We start from the raw sequence: 25,150 nt of genomic DNA, 5'->3' as shown, positions 1-25,150 counted from the left end.
GCCCAAGCAGTTCATACTTCACAAAGGCAAAAGGCATGGGAAGGAGTCCAGCAGCAAGGAGAAGCTATTCTTGCTTCAAGCATCGATCCTCTATTTATGCAGAAAAACTCAAGCTCTGGAGTTATTTCAAATGCAGAGACTGCACTCAGATGGCCAAGAGTTAAAGCAGCAGTGATACACTCTGTAATGCATCCTTAACATTTTATAAACTCAATCATAGCATCTCGAAAATTTCAACTTTCTGAGCAAAACAAATAATGATTGAAAATAGAGCCAAAGTTGGGTAATCTTCAACACCAGCAGCTCACTCTCTACCTGCCTCCAAACATATTACTAATGCTATGCTCTTTAGCATTACTTGGTTTTAAAATATAAACTTATATGAGTAAGTAGGCAAGCTTATCAACACCCTCCAGTATGATCCAAATATTAACTGGCTATTCTCCATTGTAATATCTTCATACTGACAGTTAAATTGTTGTTGTAGTCCATAAACTTCAGATTTACAGAACCATGAAAAGAAAGGCATCTTTGCAATATTATTATTTTACAAGCATGTAAATAGGTAAAAGATATATTCATTGAACTGCTAGTGGTTTCTCTATTTTGATAGTTTCTTTAACTTTAATTTCAATATTCAAACAGTTTCAAATTTAGAGCAAAAAACATCCACTTTACTCACCAGAATATTTGTTACTATAGCAAATGGGGACTTTGGGGCAGCAATTTCATTGGATGTGTTTTGTTAACAGCTTTGAAAAATATGGTGCGTTGGTCTGGATTTACAAAGGCACTAAAGGATCCCAGTCCTAGCTCACCCTGATAGCAATGGCCTGCTCTAGGCTATTGCTCTAGAAAAAACATCTGGTTATACCATGTTTTTTGCCAACTTAAAACCTGTTAAGAGTCCCCCATGCACTACAAGAAATCCCCATTAGGAGGTTAAACTGTTTTTTCTTTCCTTACAGACTTCTTAAATTTATTTCCTGGATGTCTGACACCCTTTCATGGAGAAAAACCCTGGAAAGTGAATTATGGCTTTGGTCACTAACAATTTTATTGATTTATCACAAGGAATACTTACATGGTGTTATCACCAAGCTCTTCATAGAGGTTATTGGCAGTGCTGCTTGCTGGTTTGCCTGCTGGTAAAGCCATCTGGATTCTTGCAGTCTTGGCGCATTCAGCCTGCCGTCTGGTAAGCCACGTAGGGAAGGAGAAATACTCATTAGAAACCCTAACATAAGCAGAAGCATAAAGTTTTCTACGTTGTTTTGGTTTTTCTTTGTTGTTTTTGGGTTTTTTTTTTCCCCTGCAGTTTTCAAAACATCCCCGGGTTTTGTCTTCTTCAAAGAAAAGTAAATACGTGATAATCTGTTTCTGGATTTTTTTAAACTCTCTATTATTTGTTATCTCTTGGAGGCATCCCAGAGCTCCCCCTGGACAGAACCTCCTGACCAAGCAGTATGTCATTGACACAGTAGAAAATAATACTTCCCAGGAAATAATGTATGTGCTAGTTTCGACACTTTTCTCATTAGGAGGCTTATCTGTTTTGGCTGCCGAAGACTAAAAATGAGAGAGAGTAAGCTCTTTGGTCAAGTGCTTCATTCAAGCCAAGAAACTGTCATTTTAAACACGAAAAAAAGTCTCTGGCAACGTTGAAGTTATCACTTACAACTTCTTTCTCATTAGAGTTGGCTGGGAAATTTCTGTCTCAATTAACAGTTTTCCTGAAAAAATTACTTTCTTAAATAGGTAAACTCACTATGAAACAAATTTATTTTTCTATCTAGAAAATAAAGCCTGTGGTCCCTTGTGTGTAACTGGGGGAGTGCCACTGAGGTGACATGAGTGATCTACCTTGCTTTGGTTTTGAGGGTGACTGATACCTGATCATTCCTTGGGAAGTCTCTCTATGCATGCCACCCTGACATGCACTTGCTTGCTTAAGAAATAGCACAGACATGGAAATATTCATTTTTTTTGCTCTGCATAACTCTAACTCCTACTGAATGTCAAGTACCCCTTCTTCTTAAAAATAAAGACTGATAGGCTGATAGAATTCCTGTACATGCTGTTAGAAACAAAACTGAAAATAAGTACTTACTCTTTGAATCTGTTTTGTTAGGCAAAAAAAGATAAAGAGATAAAAAGGAAGGTTAAATGAATTCTGTTTTCAACAATTGTCTTAAACAGTGAACCTAATGGGAGTATTAAACTAGATGCTACTTAATTGTTCCCCACATAAAATTACAGAATTAATGACATGTTTAAAGAATCATGATTTCCAGAGCTGAACAGTGTTTAGCTGCTATTTGTGATACTCTTGAAACAATTTTGCAGTCAGCATAAACATGAATTACAGCAGAGAAAACTGCTTTGGGCTTAGAGAAAACAACTCCCTGCTACACACACACACAAACAAAAGGCATGAAGGCAAGAATATACTTTATGATATTTCTTTAACAGTTAGACTACTAGGGATGCATTTTTATGCATAATTTTAACATATTTCAAGAATGCTATAGGAACATCTTCAGTAGTGAAGGAGAATTATTTTTGATTACTATTTAGAACATATTGGTCTTTCGTGATTAGTAAATAACACATTATTTATAGTTACCTTGTGGGGTTGTACTGGATAGTGTATTTCAAAGACACTACTTAATAGGAAAGAATAATGATAGTTTCTGGCTTATGTACAAGTCAAATGTAAGCACTGAACTGCACTTTGACAGTGATAATTTTATAAATTAAATGAGTTTTCAGTAACCATTTTTACAAAATCTAGTTAGCTGATCACTGATATGAAAGCACTGAAAAATGGACTACTGCACATTAAAAGTTTTAACAGTGAGAAAATCTTAACATTATATGTGCTGTGAGTATGCAATAATCTCTACACTCAGTGGCAGAGTGGAGCACCTTCTTTGCCAGAATGTTATCAGGAAAAATACCGAATTTCCTTTTGAAAAGGAGACAAAAGGGTGTAATATAAAAACAAACCATACGGCTCAGGACAACTTTTAGTGTTGATATTAACACTAAAATTCCTCTTATTTTTCTTGACACTCTTCAGTGACACATTTTTCATAAAAGTATAGTTTATTCATGTTGGTCTTCTATAAATCCAATTCCAAGTCATACTTCTAGACAACAAAAATGTGATTTTTTTAATGAAGTGAAGTTAGGCATATTCCTTAAAACTCTTCAAAAAGACTGATAATCTTTTGATAACAGTTGTTGAGGAAAAATACTGCTATTAGATTTCTTAAAGAAATAGTCAATTCAAATAACCACCACCTAATTGTAGGTTGAACTGGTTGAGCAGCATTTCACTGGAAGCAAATTTATATACAATTTTGGGAGAAGTAAAGCAGCTTTGAGATGCACTGCCATCCCAATGGCATGATTTGTCAAGCTCTTTCAAACTCCTTTCAAAGGACTTTTTTCTTTGACCCAAATTGTTTGGAGACACTGGATGTAAATATAAACCACAGAATGTGCAGTGGCTGTCAAGATATGGCTATCCTTGGCTGTTTTTCTGATATCACTAAGGAAAGTGCTCTCAGGCAGACTGCTATTTTTTCATGTAGGATATGTTTTTTAAATGATGACCAACATAGTGCTTTGCTAACTCCTAACTGCAGTGCAGAAAGGAAAAATACACAGTTTCAATCTCACCTGGCATATTATACCACATTACATCTGTTGCAGCATTCAGATTATAATTGCTTTACTGTAAAACATGTATATCAACCCTTCCACACCCTCTCCCTCCCTGACTGATGCAACACCGCAGCAGGAGTCTGTAGAAGTACTGACATTTCATTGGCCTCATCATAATGAAGGGAGCAGGTACCAAAGCATTTTTTGCAGAAACAAAACAAACAAAAAAGAAAAGCAAACAAGCAAAAAATCCATCAGGGCTCTGGGAACTCCTTCTTAAATGGTCCTGTGGAGCAGAGGTTTTCCATTATGAGGTTCTTATACCCCAGCTAGTTGAAAAATTTTAAAATCAAGATAGGAAGCTGTGGAGGTACAGACCAATATATACAGAAGTTGAATATAGCCAGTTACTGGTGAAGATGCACAGAAATATACATATTTTGATTTTGTAATAATTGGTAATTCTTTAAGTGCTCAGAGCAGGCACATGGAATTAGAAACCTTTCATGAAAAGAAATTAAAAAATAAATATACAGTTGACAGGAACTTGTTAGTGATATTATCCTTTAATTAGTCTATTGGCCCAATTACTTACACCTTGTGAGTCTATAAGAGGTGAGTGAGTGGAAATATCAAGAAGGTTCTCTCTGAGATATGCTGCTTTAGACAATGCTAAAAAGGCACAAAGTCATTTTTTCATGAAACATTTGCAGTTAAGAAGCAGACAGCTAGAGAAAAAAAATAACTGTATTTTAGGATATAAACAAAAAAGTTGAGTCCTCTTATTTTGCCCAAGCTATACATTTAAATTTTTGACACATTTATTGAAACAGCACCTTTTTCCTCCTCTTTGGATTTTTCTTTTTTTTTTTTTTTGTTGGCATGGAAGTCAGCTCTGAACTGACACTTACGTTTCAAACACCTGGATTTTGATCTTGTGTCTGGCACATATTCTAAACCAGTTACTGCACCACAACTATAGAAAACATAGCAAGATGCACTTCCTGTGCATTTTCTCTTTGCATGCACAGCCCACATCAAGCAGTGACCAACTCTTGTGATAAGAAGGAAAATAAAAAATTCTTCTTTGTATAATAATTTCTTTGCAACAAAGGATAATTTTCAAAGCAGTTCTGTTAAGAAACAGCATCCCTACTACAACATTGTTACCACAAAAAAGGAGGAGGAATACTTACTGTCTGTAGCTGACCATAACTATTAAAATAGCTGGCATACAGCAAAGGATGATTATGACGGCCAGAGCAAGTAACGCGCCTTCCGTGAAGCCTACAGCTTGTGCCTGCTTCTTGACATTCGCTACCACATCTGGGGTGCGGATCTCCAGGATGCGTCCGCCCTGCCCCAGGTATGGCTGAAACTCTTTATTGATATCCAGCAGTTTGCCATCCAGGAACCTTCAATGTCACAAAAGAAAACTATTACACCCAAGTTCATTAACTGTGTTTGAATTACTGCATAGTTGGGTTAATAGCGGTGGTCTGATAAAGCATATACCTCTTCTTTATGTGCTTAAGAATATTAGTAATTCCCTGTAATCCCTACGTCAGTGATAACTCCAATGTACTTAATACCAGATCACAGTTTAATCACTGAAAAGGAGTGGTGAGCTGAAGTTTATCCTAATTTCTAGGGGCAAAAAGTTCTCCATGCAGTTGACAGCAGCGTGGCAAATGGCTTGCTTTGTGGTTTTTCCTTCAGTGGTCTATCACAGAGGATTAAGTAATCCTCCTGCACACATCCCAAAAGACCACTCTGGCCTAAAGATCAACTGGATGCTACTCTCAAAGTGGGTAATTTTTAGAGGACTTTCCTTAGCTTCTGAGAGAAATTCTTTAGCTGGAGGGATAGCCTACAGTTTGTTTCCTTTTGACGTCCTTTTCAATATTAAAAAGGGATTTGAAAAAACTATGCTTTATCAATTCCTATGCTCTTTCCCCAGCTGCACCAATTCTGAACTTCATTCTTGCATCTGCTCTGTCTAGTTAGTCTCCAGGTCTCTGGTATTTTCTTAGATTGTATTGCTGGTGCTAAGTATTGAATTATTTGAGTAAGACTTTCACTTATAGCTTGACTGTTTGATGGCAAAAGGAAAACAAAGAGGAACAATGATTAGATGAACTCATGTCCAGTGGAAGTGAACATTACAGTAGCTGAAGGATGTCCCCTCTCAACATTTGGCATAGTGCTGAGGGTATTTATTTACTGGCTTCCTTTCCTTAAATGTTTCCTTTGTGACCTTCAAATTGGAGGTCACAAAAGATGACAAATGGAGATTACAGTAAATTTGCCTCCCCTTTTTTTTTGGAGAAGACGCAGGCCATATCTTCTGAAGTTTCACACATCTTCTAAAACAAAAACCACTACATAAGCTTACAATGAACTGTAATTAAACTCTATGGGTTCTCCAGACACTGCTAGATACTAGAACAATCTTGACTAACATTACTAATTACAGAAACAATAGGCTATGTATATAGCTGTAGAGAAAAATCTTGTGTTCAAATTGTCCTACAAGACACACTGTTAAGACAAGAGTTAGGTCCCAGGCAAAAGTAGGATACTAGCTAACCGGGAACCACACGGCTGCTGTCACTGCTTGCCACCTATAATTATGTCTATCTTCTGTCTGCACATCACCTACAAGAGGAATTTGGAACAACATAGTTACCAAGCAAAGGACTGGAACAGTCTCTGAAAAGACAAATGCAGTGAAAGAAGTTTAGTATCTGATCTGCTAATCGGCATTTTAAAAATGAGTAGCCAAATGTATATCATAATCAAATGACCTAATTTCCCATACAATAAAAAATTTCCTATTGGATGACTTTCTAATAGCAAACAATATGTTTGTATTGTGGTTTAACCCCTACCAGCAACTGAGCGCCACACAGACACTCACTCACTCCCCCGCAGTGGGATGAGGGAAAGAATTGGAAGAGTGAAAGTGAGAAAAGTTGTGGGCTGAGATAAACGCTGTTTAATAGGGAAAGGAAAAGCCACACACATAAGCAAAGCAAATTAAGAACTTTGTTCACTCCTTCCCATCAGCAGGCAGGTGTTCAGCCATCTCCAGGAAAGCAGGGTTCCATCACACTTAATGGTTACTTGGGAAGACAAATGGCATCACTCTGAACCTCCCCTCCCTCCCTTCTTCTTCCCTCAGCTTTATATGCTCAACATGATGCCATAATGCATGGAATATCCCTTTGGCCAGCTGGAGTCAGCTGTCCTGGATGTGTTCCCTCCCAGCTTTTTGTGCACACCCAGCCTATGAGCTGGTGGGGTGGGAGGCAGAAAAAGCCTTGACTCTGTAAGCACTGCTCAGCAGTAACTAAAACATCCCTGTGTTATCAACACTGTTTTCAGCACATAGCCCCAATCAGCTACCATGAAGAAAATTAACTCTATCCCAGCCAAAATTAGCACAAATTGTTTAAGAAATTTGCTTCAGGAGTTTGAAAAAATATTTTGGCCAAGGCTTTATTTGAAAAAAAAATATATCGGCTAATGCTTTAACTTCCAAAGGAAAATAAAAATTCTTGGATCACTTTGAAGTAAGGATCACAAGCTACCAAGTAGCAGGCTCCAGCTATAAAGATCAAAGTAGGATGCACCCATTGGGATGGTGGAGTATCCTGCTGGCTCTTAAACATAGCAGCACCCCAGGCCCTTACATGTACAGTGGTTCTCCTGCAGAAAGTCAATGAAAAACACTGAGATTAAAAAAAAAAACAACAAAACCCCACAACACACACACACACACACACACACACAAGAAAAGAAAAAGTTTAAAAATATTCTGAAGGGATTTCTGTATACAAACTCTGAATGTCTAAAGAAAGTCTGAAATAGCTTTCATTTCCTCAGTCTGATCCCACAACAGAAATCACACTCCTAAAAGACCATTTCTTAAAGGGTGTTAATTTCTTGAAATTGATTTCCTTTCAATTTACTGATAAACCCTCATTGCATTGTTTGTCCCTGGTTTGGTTTTTTTTTTTTTCTTTCTCCTCTCTGGGGAGAATGCACTTTGATCTGTGTAATGTATTAGCTGAATTTCATAACATGCAGAACAATTCATCCCAAATGATGAAATAGTGCTGGTTTCATGATCCTAACTTCAAAGACCAGTGGCTGCTCATTCACAGACCCACACGCTCACAAAAGGCAACCCAAGACGATATGAAGAATAATTTCCCTTTATATTAGTATTCTCTGCTGTTATTCACAACTAATTCCTTGATTTCTTCCACAAAACATTTGAGCAAAAATCCTTTTTCACAGATTAAAGATCTGCAATGATGGTTCACAGGACATAAACCAAGTTTAAACGGAGCTCTAACTCTTTTGTTGTACACTAGATGTCACTGGTGCATGTATGTTACACGTCCTTTGAGTTGGCAAAAGAATAGTATTCAAGTAGGATGGCATTAAATATCTGGATGATTTTAACAATCTCTCAGTTAACATTCTGTTAGCATTTTCTTGACAAACCCTATTTTAACAGGTTCATAACTCAACCATGCACATTTACTCCATGATGAAACTGTGCAAAAGACATGGTAAGCGTTTTCTTTTTAATGGTGGACATTTTCCACTTAATATATGCAGGAGAAATTTTCTGTATTCAACTGGTTTTTATGCTCCAATACATCAAACCCTCTTTCATATAAAAGATAAAAAAGGAGGCTGTTCATTTCGGTTCTGTAAAATTATCTAAGTGGCCTCAAAGTCTTTCAGGAGTTTGCGGTTGAGGAGGAAATAAAGCACAGTTACTGTTCAGACCCTTTTTTTGGTGTAACCAGACAGATTCCTGATTAATAAAAGTGTCAGGTAATCAGTCATAAAAGCCTTAAGGAAAAGTATGAATCTCTCCTTGTGTATCAGTCTTACAAATTACAAGATAGGGAAAAATCAGCATGTCTTGAGAGGCACATAGGTTTTCCCCAGCTGGCAGTGACAAACACAGCGTGGCCATTATGTCCCTGACTTCTAAATCGTGTCTCTGTTTTCCAGCCAAACATTTTGCTTGAATCCAAATATGTGGGATTGGGAAACTCATCTGGGACTTCTGGATGTGAGGCAGCCTATTCAAAATACTTGTAGTAAGTATGGCACAGTCTATGCATGAACTGTTATGCACATCAGCATTAATACAGCACATCCAGAGCACACTGCATCTCTTTATATGCCTTAATTTCATAAATGACTGTTGGACGTGACCTGACATACTGGAATAACACTTCCCAAAGTGGTTATGCAAGCCTCAAACATGAGCTTTGGTTTAACAGTTTGCTTCTTGTAGAAATGCTGCTCTGTAGCTGGTCACGAGTGTGACTTTGCTGATGGGCATTAGTGCTCTTGAGTATCCTTTCCTCCCAACTCCAGTGTAAAGCCAATCACCTTTGGGACCCCAACATTGCTCTGACTTGTGGCTGGCTGCCAGCACCAACCAGGATGAGTCAGCAGTGATAGCGATATCTGTCTACATCCCAGCAGCACTCCCCCTGCAAAGGGGAACAAGTTGTTCTGCTCACTCTGTTCTCAACTTACACCCACATTCATTAAAAGACCTTTGCAGACAATTGCTTTCAAATAGTGACAGTTTTAACTCAGTTGAAATCAGGGCCTCCACTGTGTTTTATAAGCAGAAACACAGGAGGGTGTTCCCAAAAAGCCCATTTAAGAAAAGACACAGGTATCTTCCAATACATGATCATTTAGTAAGCTGTATTGAAATCACAACTGGCAGAATTCACGTGCTAAATCTGTGCCATTGGTACAGTTCACTCCTCTGTATACATAAGTTTAATTAATACAAAATTAAATTTTTGAACACTTGGAAAATACCTTGGCTAAACTTATCTTCCTTATTGCTAATTAAACTTTTAAAACAGGGGTCTACATACTTTCTGAGTTCGTTACCTTTCTCCCATCATGTCAAGTTTATTAAATGATCCTTGCTCCTATTGATCTCTTTTCTGCTAGGATCTGAAGCAGATTCCTGGCTGGCAGAAGGACGGTTGTGACCCTTAGTAATCTCTTCCCAGTGAGGGGACAACAATTGCAACTGTGTCATAGAATCATAGAATCATAGAATCGTAAGGGTTGGAAAGGACCTTAAGATCATCTAGTTCCAACCCCCCTGCCATGGGCAGGGATACCTTGCCCTAAACCACGTGGTTCAAGGCTCTGTCCAACCTGGCCTGTGACTGTAGCAGAAAGAACATTGAGCTACCCCTCTAAAGATCAAAACTCTAGGAAAGATAGTCACAGAATAAATTTATTTTTAGATTTGGGTAAACACCTGACCTGAGCCAAATCTCGAGGTTCACCCACTTGCTAGTGAAAACTTTCTAACTTCAGATGTCAAGCTACAAAACTCTCACTTGATTTTTCTCTTTACTTTAGCAAGCTGACACTTGCTCATCTCTACCCTAAAGCCAGGAAAGCATTCCCATGGATTTGGGCAATTTAAATCACAGAATGGTCTGGGCTGGAAGGGACCTTAAAGATCATCTAGTTCCAACCCCCCTGCCAATGGCAGGGACACCTTCCACTAGACCGGGTTGCTCAAAGCCCCATCAAACCTGGTCTTTAATACTGCCAGGGATGGGGCATCCAAAATGTCTCTCGGCAAACATTTAAAAGCTTTTGCAGAGAGGAAAAGAAAAAGAAAAAAAATCAACCCAGTGAACCTAAACAAACAAACAAAAAACCACAAACAAAACAAAAAACAGTCCAGCTGAGTATGCAGGCCCATGGAGCATTTTAATGAAGTTGCTTCTAAGCTGGTACCCCATACATTTGCAGGCCAGGCAAACTAATAACCTGCCCTTCACATTTGATAAATTGTTTTTTAACTTCTCTTAACTCTATTCTATTCTGTGTATTTCACTGGATGCACAAACATCCTTAAAAAGACATTCCTATATTTTCAAGGCGCACCAAAAGGAAGAGGGACACATTTTATGATGATGAAGAGAGTCTGCATCAGGAAAAGATTCTTTTTATGGATTTGAAAGAGAACACTAACTGCTTCTATGCATGGATACCAGCTTACTGTCATACACTAATAACAGTAGATTTGCAGAGAGCTTTCCAAAGTGAGGAGTAAAAAGGTGTCAGAATTTTCAACTGTCATCAAGTTCATAAAAATTTTCTGAATCTGGACAGCACTGAATAATGTCCTTTTGACCTTAAGCATTTCTAATAGGATCCCACTTTGGCCATACTCTAAACTGGCTATTACTGGAAGAAAACACAGACCTCAATGAATTTACAAACTGTAAAAGTGGAAAAGTAATGGTAAAGAGGGATCAGTAGATAGTCTGAGTGTAAGGCAGTAAGACACATTTTACTGAGACTAGTTTTGGGAATAGTCAGATTTACTGGCACTTTTCCTTAGAGAGAAAGGAAAATTGTTATCTATCATGGAATTCTGCTGGCTTCCTGTCAGGTTTCCTTAATTTCCACTTCTGCTCTTGAATAAAATTGGGAATAAAATCACAGAGACCCCATTCTGGGAGCCATCAGCAGCTCTAGCAGTGGACAAGTGAATACAAACTTCCAGTAGAACACTGAGACCTAAACAGACTGATGACCATGGACATACCTACAAAAAAAAAAAAAAATGGCCACCAGAAGCAAGAAGGTTGTATTGCCACCACTCTGAAAGCTACCACTGCTAATGATTTTTACATTCCTAGTTCAGAAAGTGATGCTGGAAGACTGGAGAGGCTTCAGAGAAAACTGTAAGTGACTAAAAGAATTAAAACATAGCCCAGAGTGCAGAGGTCAAGGAACTTTTTATGAAAAAAAAAAAAAGAGAATAATGCAGTCATAAGCCTAGACTTTGGTGGGAACCAGAAACTAAAAGCACCAACTGGATGTGTCAATCTAGTACCCAAAGTTATAATAAAATACTACAACTGAATCTAGACCAAAAAAAAAAAAAAAAAAAAAAAAGCCTAATTTTTTGCAGTAAAAATAATTACCCTGCAATAACAATACAAAGCTTGTAATTGACCAGATTGTCTTGAGCAGTTGCTTTGCTGAAAGACATGCTCAAAGCAGAATTGAATTTGAGAGTGCCTATGGTGTTTATTATACTAGGTCAGACTGATCACAGTGATCCTTTCCAACCTATAAACTCTGAATATGTGTAGAGATTTAGTATGCCATAATTCATCTGTACTAAATTAAGAGCTTGGGAGAACAAGCCCTTTTTCAATTACAGTTCACCGAGATGGCTTATAGCCATTTGCTTTTTCGGCTGCTGACTGACATGCTGCTTTATGGCATCATGGAACAGTCTGGTCTAGTTTTCACCAAGATAAAAACCAAACACAAAGGTGAAACACATGCAGAAATCCAAAAGATAGGGTCTGCTTTAGAAGAAAAGCCTGATTTCCATTTTCAGCATTAAAAAGCATATGCAGAATGCTGAAACAGAAAAATATAGTTTCTTACAAAACTATTCCACAGCCATGTTTGTACATTCGCAGCTGAATGGGTTGAGACACTAATTTTGGCTTAGAACCTACCTGCCACTAGTGAAGGCTCAGAAAAAACATGTAAAGAGATTACCTTAATTTAACTTCCTTACCCATGTAATCTTAGGTTTCTCCTCTTAGGTAGGCAGAGAGCTGAGTTACCACTTGCTCCCAAAGCAGTAGCATGCCAGAATGATACCCCACCAGAGCTCTACTAAAGTGCAAAAGTCCAGGCAGAGTGGTACCCTATCAAACTGCTCTACTGCAGTGACCTGAGCTGGCCCACTCACTGACAACATGCTCTGAGTATAATCAGTCAATAAAAAGCCATCTCATGTTTTATGTGACACTGGAATTTAACTGCTAATTTGGAAGTCAATTGAAAAGACAAAACAACATCAAATTATGTATATAAGTGGCCTGTCTACTGCTGTTTACCATTTGCTTTAGCAGGTGGTGGGACAGGCCCACGCAGATCTGTCTGCTCAGCCCACTGGGCACCTGTGAGCACTGATTTCTTGCACGTAGATGTACACCTGGGCCATGCCCTGATATCTATACTTCAGACTAGGACCCACCTGGTCTCTTCCTTTCTCTTCCCTTCCTTCTTATTCAGTTTCCTTAAAATATAAAAGAGAAAGAAACATGTTCCAGATGGAAACTGCAGAAAGTCTGAAGGTCAATGACTGGAGCACCAAAGCCCTTGCTTGCAGATCACAGAAATGTTTTAGTACTTAGAAAGTAAATTCCTTCGGAGGAATTCAAACTGGAAGCTCTTCCACAGGGTGGACCAAACATATTGCAAGCTTTCATGGTGACAACATCTAAATCACACATACTGGGGCTATTCAGCTCAAGGGAATGGACTGAACCTAGTAAAGTTGTAAACTCCCAAGCTGCACGTAAGGCAGGTGTAGGAGCATGTGCCAACTGCTTCAATAGATTTTTCTGTTCCTGCTGTGTTGAATCACTTGCTGAGAGAGACAAAATACTCCGTAGAAATACAGGAAGAGCAACAAATAATATACTTACTTAAAAAGTTCGTTCCTCATTATAGCTCTATTTGTTTGAGGGTCAATTGCATAGACCATGAGGTCAGACTTGGTATAATCCTCTTCAGAGTACCCATCCCCAAACCTCCGCGCACCAATCGATTCCACCACAACTGTTGCACCAGGAATCTGATCTTGGACATACCGTTCCAAAATCCTAAAGATGAGACAGAGCCAGAAAGCTGCAGTGATTTATTTGCACTGATTAAGACTGACAGTAGCCCAAAACAAGATATTAACAAATAAAATCCACAGGCTTAGAAGGATGGTAACCTTCAAAGCACTTTTAAAAAAAACTCTGCTCCAATATAACCTCTTAAATGCTGAACTTTTGGGAAAAGCTTAGCAGTGTTAGGAGAGGCCATCAGAAACAGTGTTCTTAAGTCTCGCTATATGATTTCAGAACTCTTCAATTCCAGCCTTACACACAGTGCATACAATACATTTTCACCCACAGAAACAGCTACTACCACCATGGTTTTGGTGGGCTATTTCATCTGGCCCTCCAATACAGCACAGCATATCAGATGCCAGAATACCTGGTACTCCAAAAGCCACATGAACAAGTCTTACAGCCATGAGAAAGTTGGAATATCAAGCTGACATGTTTACCACAGGAAAAAAATAAACTGCAGATGTTCTGCAAGCAGCAGGAAGACAGCTACGCCTGAGACAACAAGGGCATAACAACAATACACCAAAAAAAAAAAAAAAAGTTCTTTTTCCAAAAAGAAGGAATCATTACAAACTGCCAGAGCACAGAATGGCACACTCTGCAGATATGTGTATGAATCACAATGTGTCAACACATGAGGTAAATGTAATTCCAGGGGATTAAAATTTATTAGAGAAGATGACATATACTGGTCATTTTATTAATTCTTGTCATATGACCAATTTCCAATATGCTTTAAATTTATTACTGAATTTTTAGGGTTTTTATTTTTTGATAACTGAATGCCTGCAGACCTCTTAGTATGTGCTTTGGGAAGCCTTTGTTCTAAATTCAAAACTTCTATTTTTCTACAGTTTTCCATGCAGAACCGTTTATGCGAGAAGTCTTAAAATGTGACATTATTCCTAAAATATTCAAAAAGGCAAAAGGACAATGGCTGTTTGCAGAATATTCCTCCAGACAAACAAAAAATACTCATGCCTATCTGAGTTTGAAATGTCTTCAGTGTATTATGCCTGCAGATGCACCAAACTGATGGGGAAAGGAATTTACTGAACACCTGAGAAGTTTCTGCACAGATAGCAAGCACACCTGTACCTCAACTATGGAGGGTTTATGGAAAATCATAAGCATAATTCACTAGTGCTCTAACAAGCTGCTTTAGAAAGGACAACACCTTAATAAAGTTAAAAAAGAAAAAAAAAAATACTCCCTTCCTCCTTGTCTGGTCCGCTTCTCTAGTGGGGCCCATAAAATTTGCTGAGTTCCTGTAGCAGACTGCTCCTCTGTATCTTCTGCACTGTGCATCCCACGAAAAAAGGAGGTTTAGAAGTATTACAGCTCAGCTGGTTGACCTTCAAATTCTGTATGCAACAGGGAGAACTGTTACTCCCATCAAGACTGAAGCTGAGGCTGGCAGCCAAGATGATGGGGACCCCAATTCTCGCAAGAATGGATGGAGCAAGAAGGAAAATGGAAAGCTGTTCAGACACTGTAACAGAGAAGCTTTAACCATGGCTTTTGGGCAAGGACAGAATACATCTCAGAGAACACAGGTCTTTACACACAGCTAACGGTGTGATGAGGTTTCCAAGCTGGGACTGAGAAGAGTTCTGTTAAAGTCAACAGAAAGTTTTATAAACAAAGGCATAAAAGCAAATACCATCAATACTGGATACAAGGGCAAAGAAGTATGACGAAATAAACAAGAGAAGCTGGTAGTCTAAACATTCCATCACAGCAATGAGTTATGGAAATATATAAGATTCTCTGGGCTAATTTATGTGATCATAAGATCAAATAGAAAAGCAATAGTTGAGTTAGGAGGCAAAAGCAAGGGAATGAGAGGAAGCATGCTGCCTAACGCACTATATTCTATCAAGGATGCACTAGCAGGCAGAAGAAGACAAATCTCATAAAAAAGGGCATCAATGACTTTGAGAAGTCACGTGTCTTAAAATCTTTTGCAGTTGCTGAGGTTACTTTCTGATGTTGTTTTTTTCCCTGACAAAAGATTTCCAAAATAAAGTAATGCTGTCAAAGCAGTATCACCATCTCATAATTTTTCAAGACCACTGATTCACATTTATTCATCCAGTTTCCCTGTTCTTTGTGTGAAAGTTTAGTGTGCCCTTAAAATAGAAGCTTTTCTATTAGATTTGGAAAAATCTAAGTCTGTCAGACCCAGTTCTTAGCCTAGCAGTGAATAATACTCTTCGTGCAGAGCCATTTTTGTGGGGAAAATAAAAATACAGATTTGTCTGACACATTGCTAGTTGACTCGTGTCCTCTAAACAAGCACTTGTGTTGTTTGCAGGTATGGTAAACTCTACTCACCTCTTTGTCTGGCAGGCACTTAACTGGCAGCTAAGGTGATAACCTGTCACAGACCACTCAGTAACAATAATTATCCCAGCTAAAACTTGATAGAACAAATCTGGGATATGCAGATTATTATAAAAAATACCTCCAAACATTATGTGAGTGTAAGTGACTAAAAGAAACCATAACAGCCTTTAGAATGGTGTTTTGCACAAGGATTCAGATAGAACAAATATGTACCAGATTTACCTCTCTATTTATAGAATCATAGAATAGTTAGGGTTGGAAAGGACCTTAAGATCATCTAGTTCCAACCCCCCTGCCATGGGCAGGGACACCTCACACTAAACCATGTTGCCCAAGACTCTGTCCAACCTGGCCTTGAACACCGCCAGGGATGGAGCATTCACAACTTTCTTGGGCAACCCATTCCAGTGCCTCACCACCCTCACTGTAAAGAACTTCTTCCTTATATCTAATCTAAACTTCCCCTGTTTAAGCTTGAACCCATTACCCTTTGTCATACCAGAACAGTCCCTAAGGAAAAGTCCCTCCCCAGCATCTTTGTAGGCCCCCTTCAGATACTGGAAGGCTGCTATGAGGTCTCCACATAGCCGCCTCTTCTCTAGGCTGAACAGCCCCAACTTTCTCAGCCTGTCTTTGTATGGGAGGTGCTCCAGCCCTCTTATCATCCTTGTGGCCCTCCTCTGGACTTGCTCCAACAGCTCCATGTCCTTCTTATGTTGAGGATGCCAGAACTGTACACAATACTCCAAGTGAGGTCTCAAGAGAGCAGAGTAGAGGGGAAGGATCACCTCCTTCAACCTGCTGGTCACACTTCTTTTGATGCAGCCCAGGATATGGTTGGCTTTCTGGGCTGCAAGCGCACACTGCCAGCTCATGTTAAGCTTCTCATCAGCCAACAGCTCCAAGTCCTTCTCTGCAGGGCTGCTCTGAATCTCTTCTCCGCCCGACCTGTAGCTGTGCCTGGGATTGCCCCGACCCAGGTGGCATACTATATTTAGTATACAATCATCCTCTGTTGCTGCAGGGGTTTCCTTGCACAGAACTATAATTTCACCCAAGACAGAAACACCCTGTAAGGTTGGAAGGTTACAATGTAGGGTCACTTTTAGCAGAATTTGTAACAACATTCCCTTTTCTCAGAAATTCCTGGCATGGCTTCTGCTGGAATTCATTTTCTTTGAAAGTGTCACTACTAAGAAGGAGAAAAATGACTGCTACAGCTGAAGCCAGGACAGAAAGTATCTTTGTCTAAAACACGATTAAAATTGAAGAACAAATAGCATACTGCTTTCTGACTATGAGAAAAAGGCACGTTGCAGTCACTGGCTTTAACTGACATTGCAAGAAACACTACAAGTATAGCGAAATGACAGTAATATTTCATCTGAAACACACAAATTCCATGTTTAGGTTGAAATATGTAATAAAAATGTACTGAAGACTGAAAAGTAGCAATTAAAGAATGCACTTAAAAATAGAGCAGTTCCACATAGAGTTACTGTGAAAGTCATTCAGCTGAACTTGTGATGCTGAAAACTGTAGTATTTAAAACTTACTGAAAGTGGCCACCTGCTTGTAGTACTACCCACAAGAACCAATTTTTAAAATACATATTTTAAGTAACAACAAAATCTGCAGTTCTACTGTATTTAACATCTTTGTTGGCGACATGGACAGTGGGATTCAGCACACCCTCATGAAGTTCAACAAGGCCAAGTGCAAGAGTTGGGGTAAAAGCAAGCACAAACACAGGCTGGGCAGAGACTGGATTGAGAGCAGCCCTGAGGAGAAGGACTTGGGGGTGTTGGTTGACAAGAAGCCCAACATGAGCCAGCAGCATGCACTTGCAGCCCAGAAAGCCAACCGTATCCTCGGCTGCACCACCAGCAGCATGACCAGCAGGTTGAGGGAGGTGATTCTCCCCCTCTACTCCACTCTTGCGAGACCCCAACTTGGAGTACTGTGTTCAGCTCCGGGGCCTTCAACACAAGAAGGGCATGGACCTTCTTGAGCAAGTCCAGAGGGGAGCCACAAAGATGATCAGAGGGCTGGAGCACCTCTCCTATGAAGCCAGGCTGAGAGAGCTGGGCTTGTTCAGCCTGGAGAAGGGAAGGCTTCGAGGAGACCTCAGAGTAGCCTTCCAGTACCTAAAGGGGTCCTACAAGAAATCTGGAGAGGGACTTTTTACAAGGGCATGTAGTGATCGGACAAGGGAGAATGGTTTTAAATAGATAGAGGGTAGAGTTAGATTAGATTGGGAAGAAATTCTTTACTGTGAGGGTGTGAGGCACTGGAACAGGTTGTCCAGAGAAGTTGTGCCTGCCCCATCCCTGGAAGCGTTTAAGACCAGATTGGATGGTCCTTGAGCAACATGGTCTAGTGTAAGGTGTCCCTCCCCATGTAAGGACATTTGAACTAGATGACCTTTAAGGTCCTTTCTGACCCAAACAATTTTATGATTCTATGATTTATGAGCAACAGTTATCTTAATTTGTCTGTCACTTGTTAATGCAATGAGGGTAATTACTGACCTCCCAACAGTGATGTAGTGAGAGGTAGAACCAGCAACTTAACAGGCGATGAGACTTCCCTGCCACTCTAACTCTATTTTAGCTCTCCAGACATAACATAATGAACAAAAATGCCTCCAGGTGCATTACCATCATATTCTGAATTCCCATGAGTGACACCAGTTAAAGGACATTCAGAACAAGAGGATTCTCACTGTCACTGTGGACATGTGGCCGTAAATATCCTGAGTCTTCAGACTCAAAGATTATTTTTTTCATCTTTAAATGCAAAAGAAATGGAAAGGCAAAAACATACAGATAGAATCACAGAATCATAGAATAGTTAGGGTTGGAAAGGACCTTAAAAAATGTCTAGTTGCAACCCCCCTGCCATGGGCAGGGACACCTCACCCTAGACCATGTTGCCCAAGACTCTGTCCAACCTGGCCTTGAACACTGCCAGGGATGGAACATTCACCACTTCTTTGGCAATGTGTTCCAGTACCTCACTACCCTCACAGTAAAGAACTTCTTCCTTATGTCTAACCTGAACTTCTCCTGTTTAACTTTAAACCCATTCCCCCTTGTTCTATCACTACAGCCCCTGATGAAGAGGAGTTCCTCTCCGGCATCCTTGTAGGTCCCCTTCAGATACTGGAAGGCTGCTATGAGGTCTCCACGCAGCCTTCTCTTCTCCGGGCTGAACAGCCCCAACTTTCTCAGCCTGTCTTTATGTGGGAGGCGCTCAAGCCACCTGATCATCCTTGTGGTGTCCTCTGGACTCGCTCCAACAGCTCCATGTCATTCAAATGTTGGGGACACCAGAACTGCACACAGTACTCCAAGTGGGGTCTCACGAGAGCAGAGTAGATGGGTGGGATTACCTCCTTTGACTTGTTGGTCATGCTTCTTTTGATGCAGATATGGTTTGTTGAGCTGTCCCTTGCCTGGTGGCATTCTGCTTCCCAGAACATTTCTGCAAACAGCAGACCAAAACCCAAAATCTGGAGTAAGGCACAACGTTCCTGTGCCATACTCAGCACTATGTCCCTGAGCTGATATGCGCACCTGAGACATCACGCTGCATGGCATGGCTGAGGTTGCTGCACCCCATTACAGGTAAAGAGTAGTCTGCTTAGCACAGGACTAAATTAAGGGCCACACCCTGGCGTCATAGGATCATGCTGCTTTTTCCCCACTGCTGCACAAATCCAGCATGCCAGATGTATGCCTCAGCATGGGAGAGATCCTGCTACTGGGAAAGATGCAAAGGACTACTTAGAAGGCTCTTTGGAAACTAGTGTGAAAGGTCCATACAAATCAGTTAATTCATCTCAAAATATGAAATATGGAATCAGCCACACGAGAACCCAGAGGCAATGGCAATCAACTAGACTAACAGTCATCGTGTATGACTTGGTAAGTCAGCAGCAAGGTTTAATGACCCTCCACTCTCCCTGGCAGAGAAGATGCATTACATGGCCTGGAAGAGCACCACAGTGTTCCAGTAGTTTTATACCCTTGAGCTGAATTGTCAAGTTGTATGCATATCTTCTGAATCAGCACAAACAAAAGAAACAATTCAATCTGTAGAACATATTAGTTCCTCACCAGTACCTGAAATTAATTACTGGACAATTACTTAGCAGAAAATTCTATGGAGAAAAATTATTCAAATTCTCTAGTAATTTGATAGTCTGCTACGTTTCTGGAGCACACAAAAATATTTTAAGAAATGGAAAAAAAACCCTTAAAAAAATCCATTTTCTTCTTTCAGGACTCCAAAATAACCGGTACCATAGACTTGGACCTATAAATATTGAAGACTAGATATCCTGCATAACTTTTGGCTCCTTCACTGAAAATTCTAGGTCCCCAAAATAACTTAGTAATAATAATAAATTCATATTCTAGGTATTTGAAAATTCAAGCAAATTTGGCAAAAATGCACAGATGAGAGCATTCAGTTCTGCCAGTACACATCAATACAGACTTTTCAAGTGTTTCATTCAACCCAAGTACACTCTCAATTTTGCTCAAGTTCTGGCTGTGTTGAGTTTTTGCAAGGTTGATAATTGACAAATAAACTGCTGGATTTTCAACTGTAATTTCACAAATAGATAAGTAACAATTCCAGCCCCTCCCATGCAGTTAGCAATAGATTTGGGGGGGGGGTGTGGTGTGTGTGATGCACTTGACCCCAGCTCCCAGATGCCTTATTACAACATTCATACAGCACAGGGTAGGTTGTACTACTTCTGTGGCCTCTGGAGAAGTGCCGAGCTGCTTTGGAGCTGCCAACACAAGTCGAGAAACCCTTATTAGTCAGGTAAGTCAGCCTACTGTGCGCTGCAGCGTAGAATAAAAAAGCCAGAACTGGGGTTTATTTCTAGCCTAAGACTATTCCTTCTTTATAAAACAGTATTTTGACAAAGATTATTTCTACTTTTATATCACACACAAGGCATGCGTCTAGCAGGAAGGAGCACTACTGAGCCAATTTACTCTGCATATAAAAACATCTACATTATTTAGAAAACAAGCCAGAGACAATGTCTTTATGCCTACTTATCCTAATCCTATAAAAGCATATTGGATTGTACACCATAAAGAAAATTTTATTTCTTACATGTTGCTAAGGTTTTTCTTTTTGTGTTCATCGTGTATAATCCTGTCCTCCAAAAAAACTACACACACTCCAACTTTTTATTTCAGTATCATTTTTCCCAGTCACAGAAGGAACATTACGCTACACTCACCCAAAGAGTAATACAGAGAGACATCTTGACTTTGACCCAGAAGACGTTTCTTCGGATCTCAGCACAAAAGGGTTTTTACTGCAACAGTAAGCAATTTCAGAATAAAGCAGAAGTTTACAGCTTTATCTGAGAAGCCATGCACTGCATTATAGCGCTTCAAAGAAAATACATTAACAGAACAACACTCAGTATTATTGAGAGTAGGGGGGAGAAGATTGCTGAACCAGTGCTTCCCAGCTGGTAGTGGAAGTAGCAAATGGAAAAGCTGGAGTTGAATAAGCTTTGGTCTCTATTACCTAACTTAATAAAGAGACCCTACTGTTATTAATCATCCTGATTACAGCAGAGGGAGGCTAAGATCAGCTAAGAAACAGAATGGGCTCTGTTAAACACTGTACGAAGTGAGAACTACAGCATGCATTGCATTCTCCAAGCAAAGCCAAATGTAGGGTGGATATGAAATATAATGCAGCCAGTTGGTGGCAAATGTCCCTCTAATCTACTTATTTTATCTAATTAAATATAATCTATTACCCAATTTATTTATTTGCTAACTTTGCAATTTAATTTAGAATGAAACAATACAGTGCAATGAAGTGGAAGGGAAAAAGGGAGAGAGGAGGTGGTCCAAAGGGCCAGAAGAAAAATGAACCTATAAAACAGCATCAGAAAGTGCTGAGGCAAGGAACAAGGCAGCTACAGCAATATCTGAGACTAAAGAACATTTAATAATGGGGAAAAAAGTAAGTGCTAGCTGTGAAGAGTGCTTAATGGCAAGTTCACTGCCACTACCCCAATATGCAATAAGTCCAGTCACCTGTAATTAGGCTTAATTCAGTAATTACATGGAAAAAAACATAAAGCAAGCAACAGAATTGTACTTCTCCTATGGCAAACCTAATGAGTCTGAGTGATTTATACACTGCAACTTCAGCCAGCAGGAGACATGCTTATTTTCTACCAATCCATGGACTGAGAAGAAAAAACACTAAGTTCTTTAGATATGCTAAGGTTGAATATTTTAATACAGTCAGGAGTGCTTTCAGAGGTACTGTGTTTCCAAACAAGCTCCTCTAAGGTGCCCCACCCAAGGGGTAGCTGTGTCTGGCTTTACTAAAGGCACCAATAATGCTGGAATTCCAGTGATGACTCATAACATCTGATTTCATTATACACGGCCACATCTTGATAAATATGTGACATTTCACAGGCATTCACTCATGCTCCCGATTACTGAACATACCAACATTCTAACAAAAAAGAAAGCAGGAACAGAGAAATAAAATACAATGATACACACAAGTGCCACGTAAAGCACTCACATCAGCTGTCCTTTCTAAATGCCACCGGCTGGCTTTTGCAACTGAAATTAGAAAACAACATTTGCTGTATTGTCAACAGCAAAACAGTACTGAAGGGAAATGATCCATGTTTTGAAACAATTCCCTAAAGAGAGGACTGTGCATTCCAGCTCCTATATATAAAATATATTATCTCATATACTATGATTATACATAAAATTATATATGATGTACAATGTTCACGTGATGTATATTATGATATATAATTTATAGCAATATATATTGTTATAGTATACATTATAACATTCCTTTTAAGTAGACCACAATTTCTATGCAGCAGAGCAGACACTCCTTTGAGAAATGATGGCAGTCAACTTTATGCAAACTATTAAGTTAGCAGACTGAATGTTTGTATTCCAAAACACTCACTTTATATATCTCCAAGGATCAGCACTTAATTTTACGTTTGGATTTTCTAGTAACAAACTGCCTGGTCACTTCTACATTGCATTAGAGGTTTTGAGAGTGGATTTTCTTGAACTATGGAACTGCTGCTTTCGTTTATAAGCATTAAGGTATTAAAGGATGACAACCTCTAACATGAAGAAAAGTTCTCTGGAATTATCACATGTGCTATTTCCAGTAATTTCATCTTGAAGAATAGGGACTAACCTCTATTAAGATGCACATGATACACATGAACATCCAGAAGACAGATAAAGTTGCTACCCAGAAGCATCTTCACTTGGATTCCACTTCCAGAGGCAGGTCTGGCCAGGAAGTTGCATGCATCTAAATTCCTCAGCCCAGGAGAGCGAAAAATGCTTGAGCGACACAGAGAGAAGGCAAGCTTCAAAGCCCACAATATGCAACTAGTACAAGCACTTTGGGATCTCTACCTTTGCGCTATAACAGGCACCATGACTTGTCTATTATTTAGTGAAAACACAACAAAAGGTAATCACCACCAAAGCCCCACTGAAAATACAGAAAGTTCTTGATGTGCGAAGTCAAGATTTCAATGTTTAAATATTTATACTTATTACATAGTTTCTTACTAAATAACAAAGCAATTCTCTATTGCTTTATCTATGCACATTTATTAGCAGTGTGAGGTGATTCCATCAGACCCTCTTTTCCAATGAAAGACTCCTACACCACCGCTGGAAGATTTTCTTCATATGGATGGAAAAGAAACTCTGTTCTTTCCAGGCTCAATTTCACTAGAGGGAGGAAAGAATAATGTGGTAAACTTCACACAGTTTTTGAAAGTGAGGAGACAATCCTCACACTGTTCTTTAACAACTCCAGAGGAGTCTAAGTGCAGCTAAATGTGCTTTCTTTACCCTCTTGATCAGCTCAGAAAGCACACACAATGCAAAAAACATTAACATTGAAAATTATGCCCAAATGGTTCTGGCTAGCTGTAGTTCAGGTAGAAAGTATTCCCCAAGCAATATTATCTCATTTTGTAGTGTTTGTAGGTTGTAGGGCAAAACCAGCCTTTTCAAGAGGAATGTCTATGGAGTATTTCATCAAAGCACTCATTTTGAGCCACTCCATTATTCTATTTCAGGGAAAATTATTTTCCATCTATAGACATGTGTACAGAGGAATTTCATTCACAAGACATTTCCATTACTCATGGAATAAGAGAAACAGAGGTCTCTCCTGCTAATGTAGCATACCAAATTTTAGCTAGAAGCTTAAGTTGCAATCACATGAAACCCAAAGAACTAAATGCTCTGAGTATGAGGTTAGCTATTTTACTCTAGTTGAAATGCTGTTCCTTGCCCAACAAGTAAGCATTCACAAACATTGCCATATTTAAAAAACACTGTGTTGTCTGCCTTCACCAAATTTTCTGAGGAACATGCACTGAAATTTCCACTAAGCCTCACTCCGTTTTCTCTGTCACCTTCTGCAGCAGACATAAATGGATCTATCTGAACAGACATAATTATAGTGGGTGAGAAAAATGGCAAATTTGACATTGATGTACAGTCCAGAGGATATGAGAAACTTGTTGATGAAATTAAAGCAGTTGGAGGAAAACCAAGATCCCTAGTAAATGGCTGCAAAGGATCACAACACTGTTAGAAACAACAACTTGTTGTTTATAAAGACATCATATCCCAAAAAGCCCATCATATCCCTCAAAAACCTCAAATTCCTAAGCCAAATAGGTAGTGATGCTTTAAATCTTTTCTTCTATGGTATGCTTCCTTTATTTGGATCATTAACCAACATACATCTCCAGGCTATGCTGAGTAAGTCTTTCCAGGGTGGTAGAACTGAATTATATATTTCTTAATACCTTGTATCCACCCTCTAGTGAGAATAACAGGCGGGTAGGGAGAATCTGTTATAAGTGGTCCTCCAAAGTTGTTTAAATCACTATTTATTTTGTTGTGAAAATTGCTATAATTTCAAAAATTACCCAGCTAACCATTTCCCTATTATTCCCCATCACCAAGTATTGCAATTAGTGGTTAAATGTAGTATTTTCAGGGAATATTTACTATTACTGAAGTGGAAAATGAGAGGAGAAAGAGATGAATAACCTCTGTAGTGACCAACTCAGTTAATGATGTAGTCTTTTTATCTGTTAATGAATTACACAAAGTCTTCTAATTTTATAAATTAGTGCATTATTTGAAATGGCTCAGAAACCTCTTTGGGCAAAAGTAGTTTAGCCCGAAAAGGTGTCCAAATTATTTGGTTTTCCTTTGCCTGTGGCTGTATCTTCTGTATAGCCATGAAAAAACACAAATTCCTATTGATTTGGTTTTATGTCCTGTATGAATTATTAAAGA

The 25,150-nt window shown here is 39.2% G+C and overlaps 1 protein-coding gene across 14 annotated transcripts in view; it reads right to left on the bottom strand.

Moving 5' to 3' along the window:
* Positions 1-25,150, bottom strand: part of PCDH15 (protocadherin related 15) — an 805,351-nt gene that overhangs the window by 21,492 nt on the left and 758,709 nt on the right. For all 14 annotated transcript variants that reach the window (XM_030486584.1, XM_030486585.2, XM_032919940.1 and 11 more), the window contains 5 exons: positions 13,221-13,397; positions 12,767-12,808; positions 4,869-5,087; positions 2,111-2,119; positions 1,085-1,195 (listed from right to left, as the gene is read on the bottom strand). In XM_030486584.1, coding sequence (XP_030342444.1) covers positions 1,085-1,195; positions 2,111-2,119; positions 4,869-5,087; positions 12,767-12,808; positions 13,221-13,397 — 558 coding nt within the window. The remainder of the gene's footprint in view (positions 1-1,084; positions 1,196-2,110; positions 2,120-4,868; positions 5,088-12,766; positions 12,809-13,220; positions 13,398-25,150) is intronic.

This window comes from Strigops habroptila, chromosome 5 (assembly GCF_004027225.2).
Source record: "Strigops habroptila isolate Jane chromosome 5, bStrHab1.2.pri, whole genome shotgun sequence".
In the NCBI taxonomy this organism is placed as follows: Eukaryota; Metazoa; Chordata; class Aves; order Psittaciformes; family Psittacidae; genus Strigops; species Strigops habroptila.
This window is presented reverse-complemented; position numbering and strand designations above follow the sequence as displayed.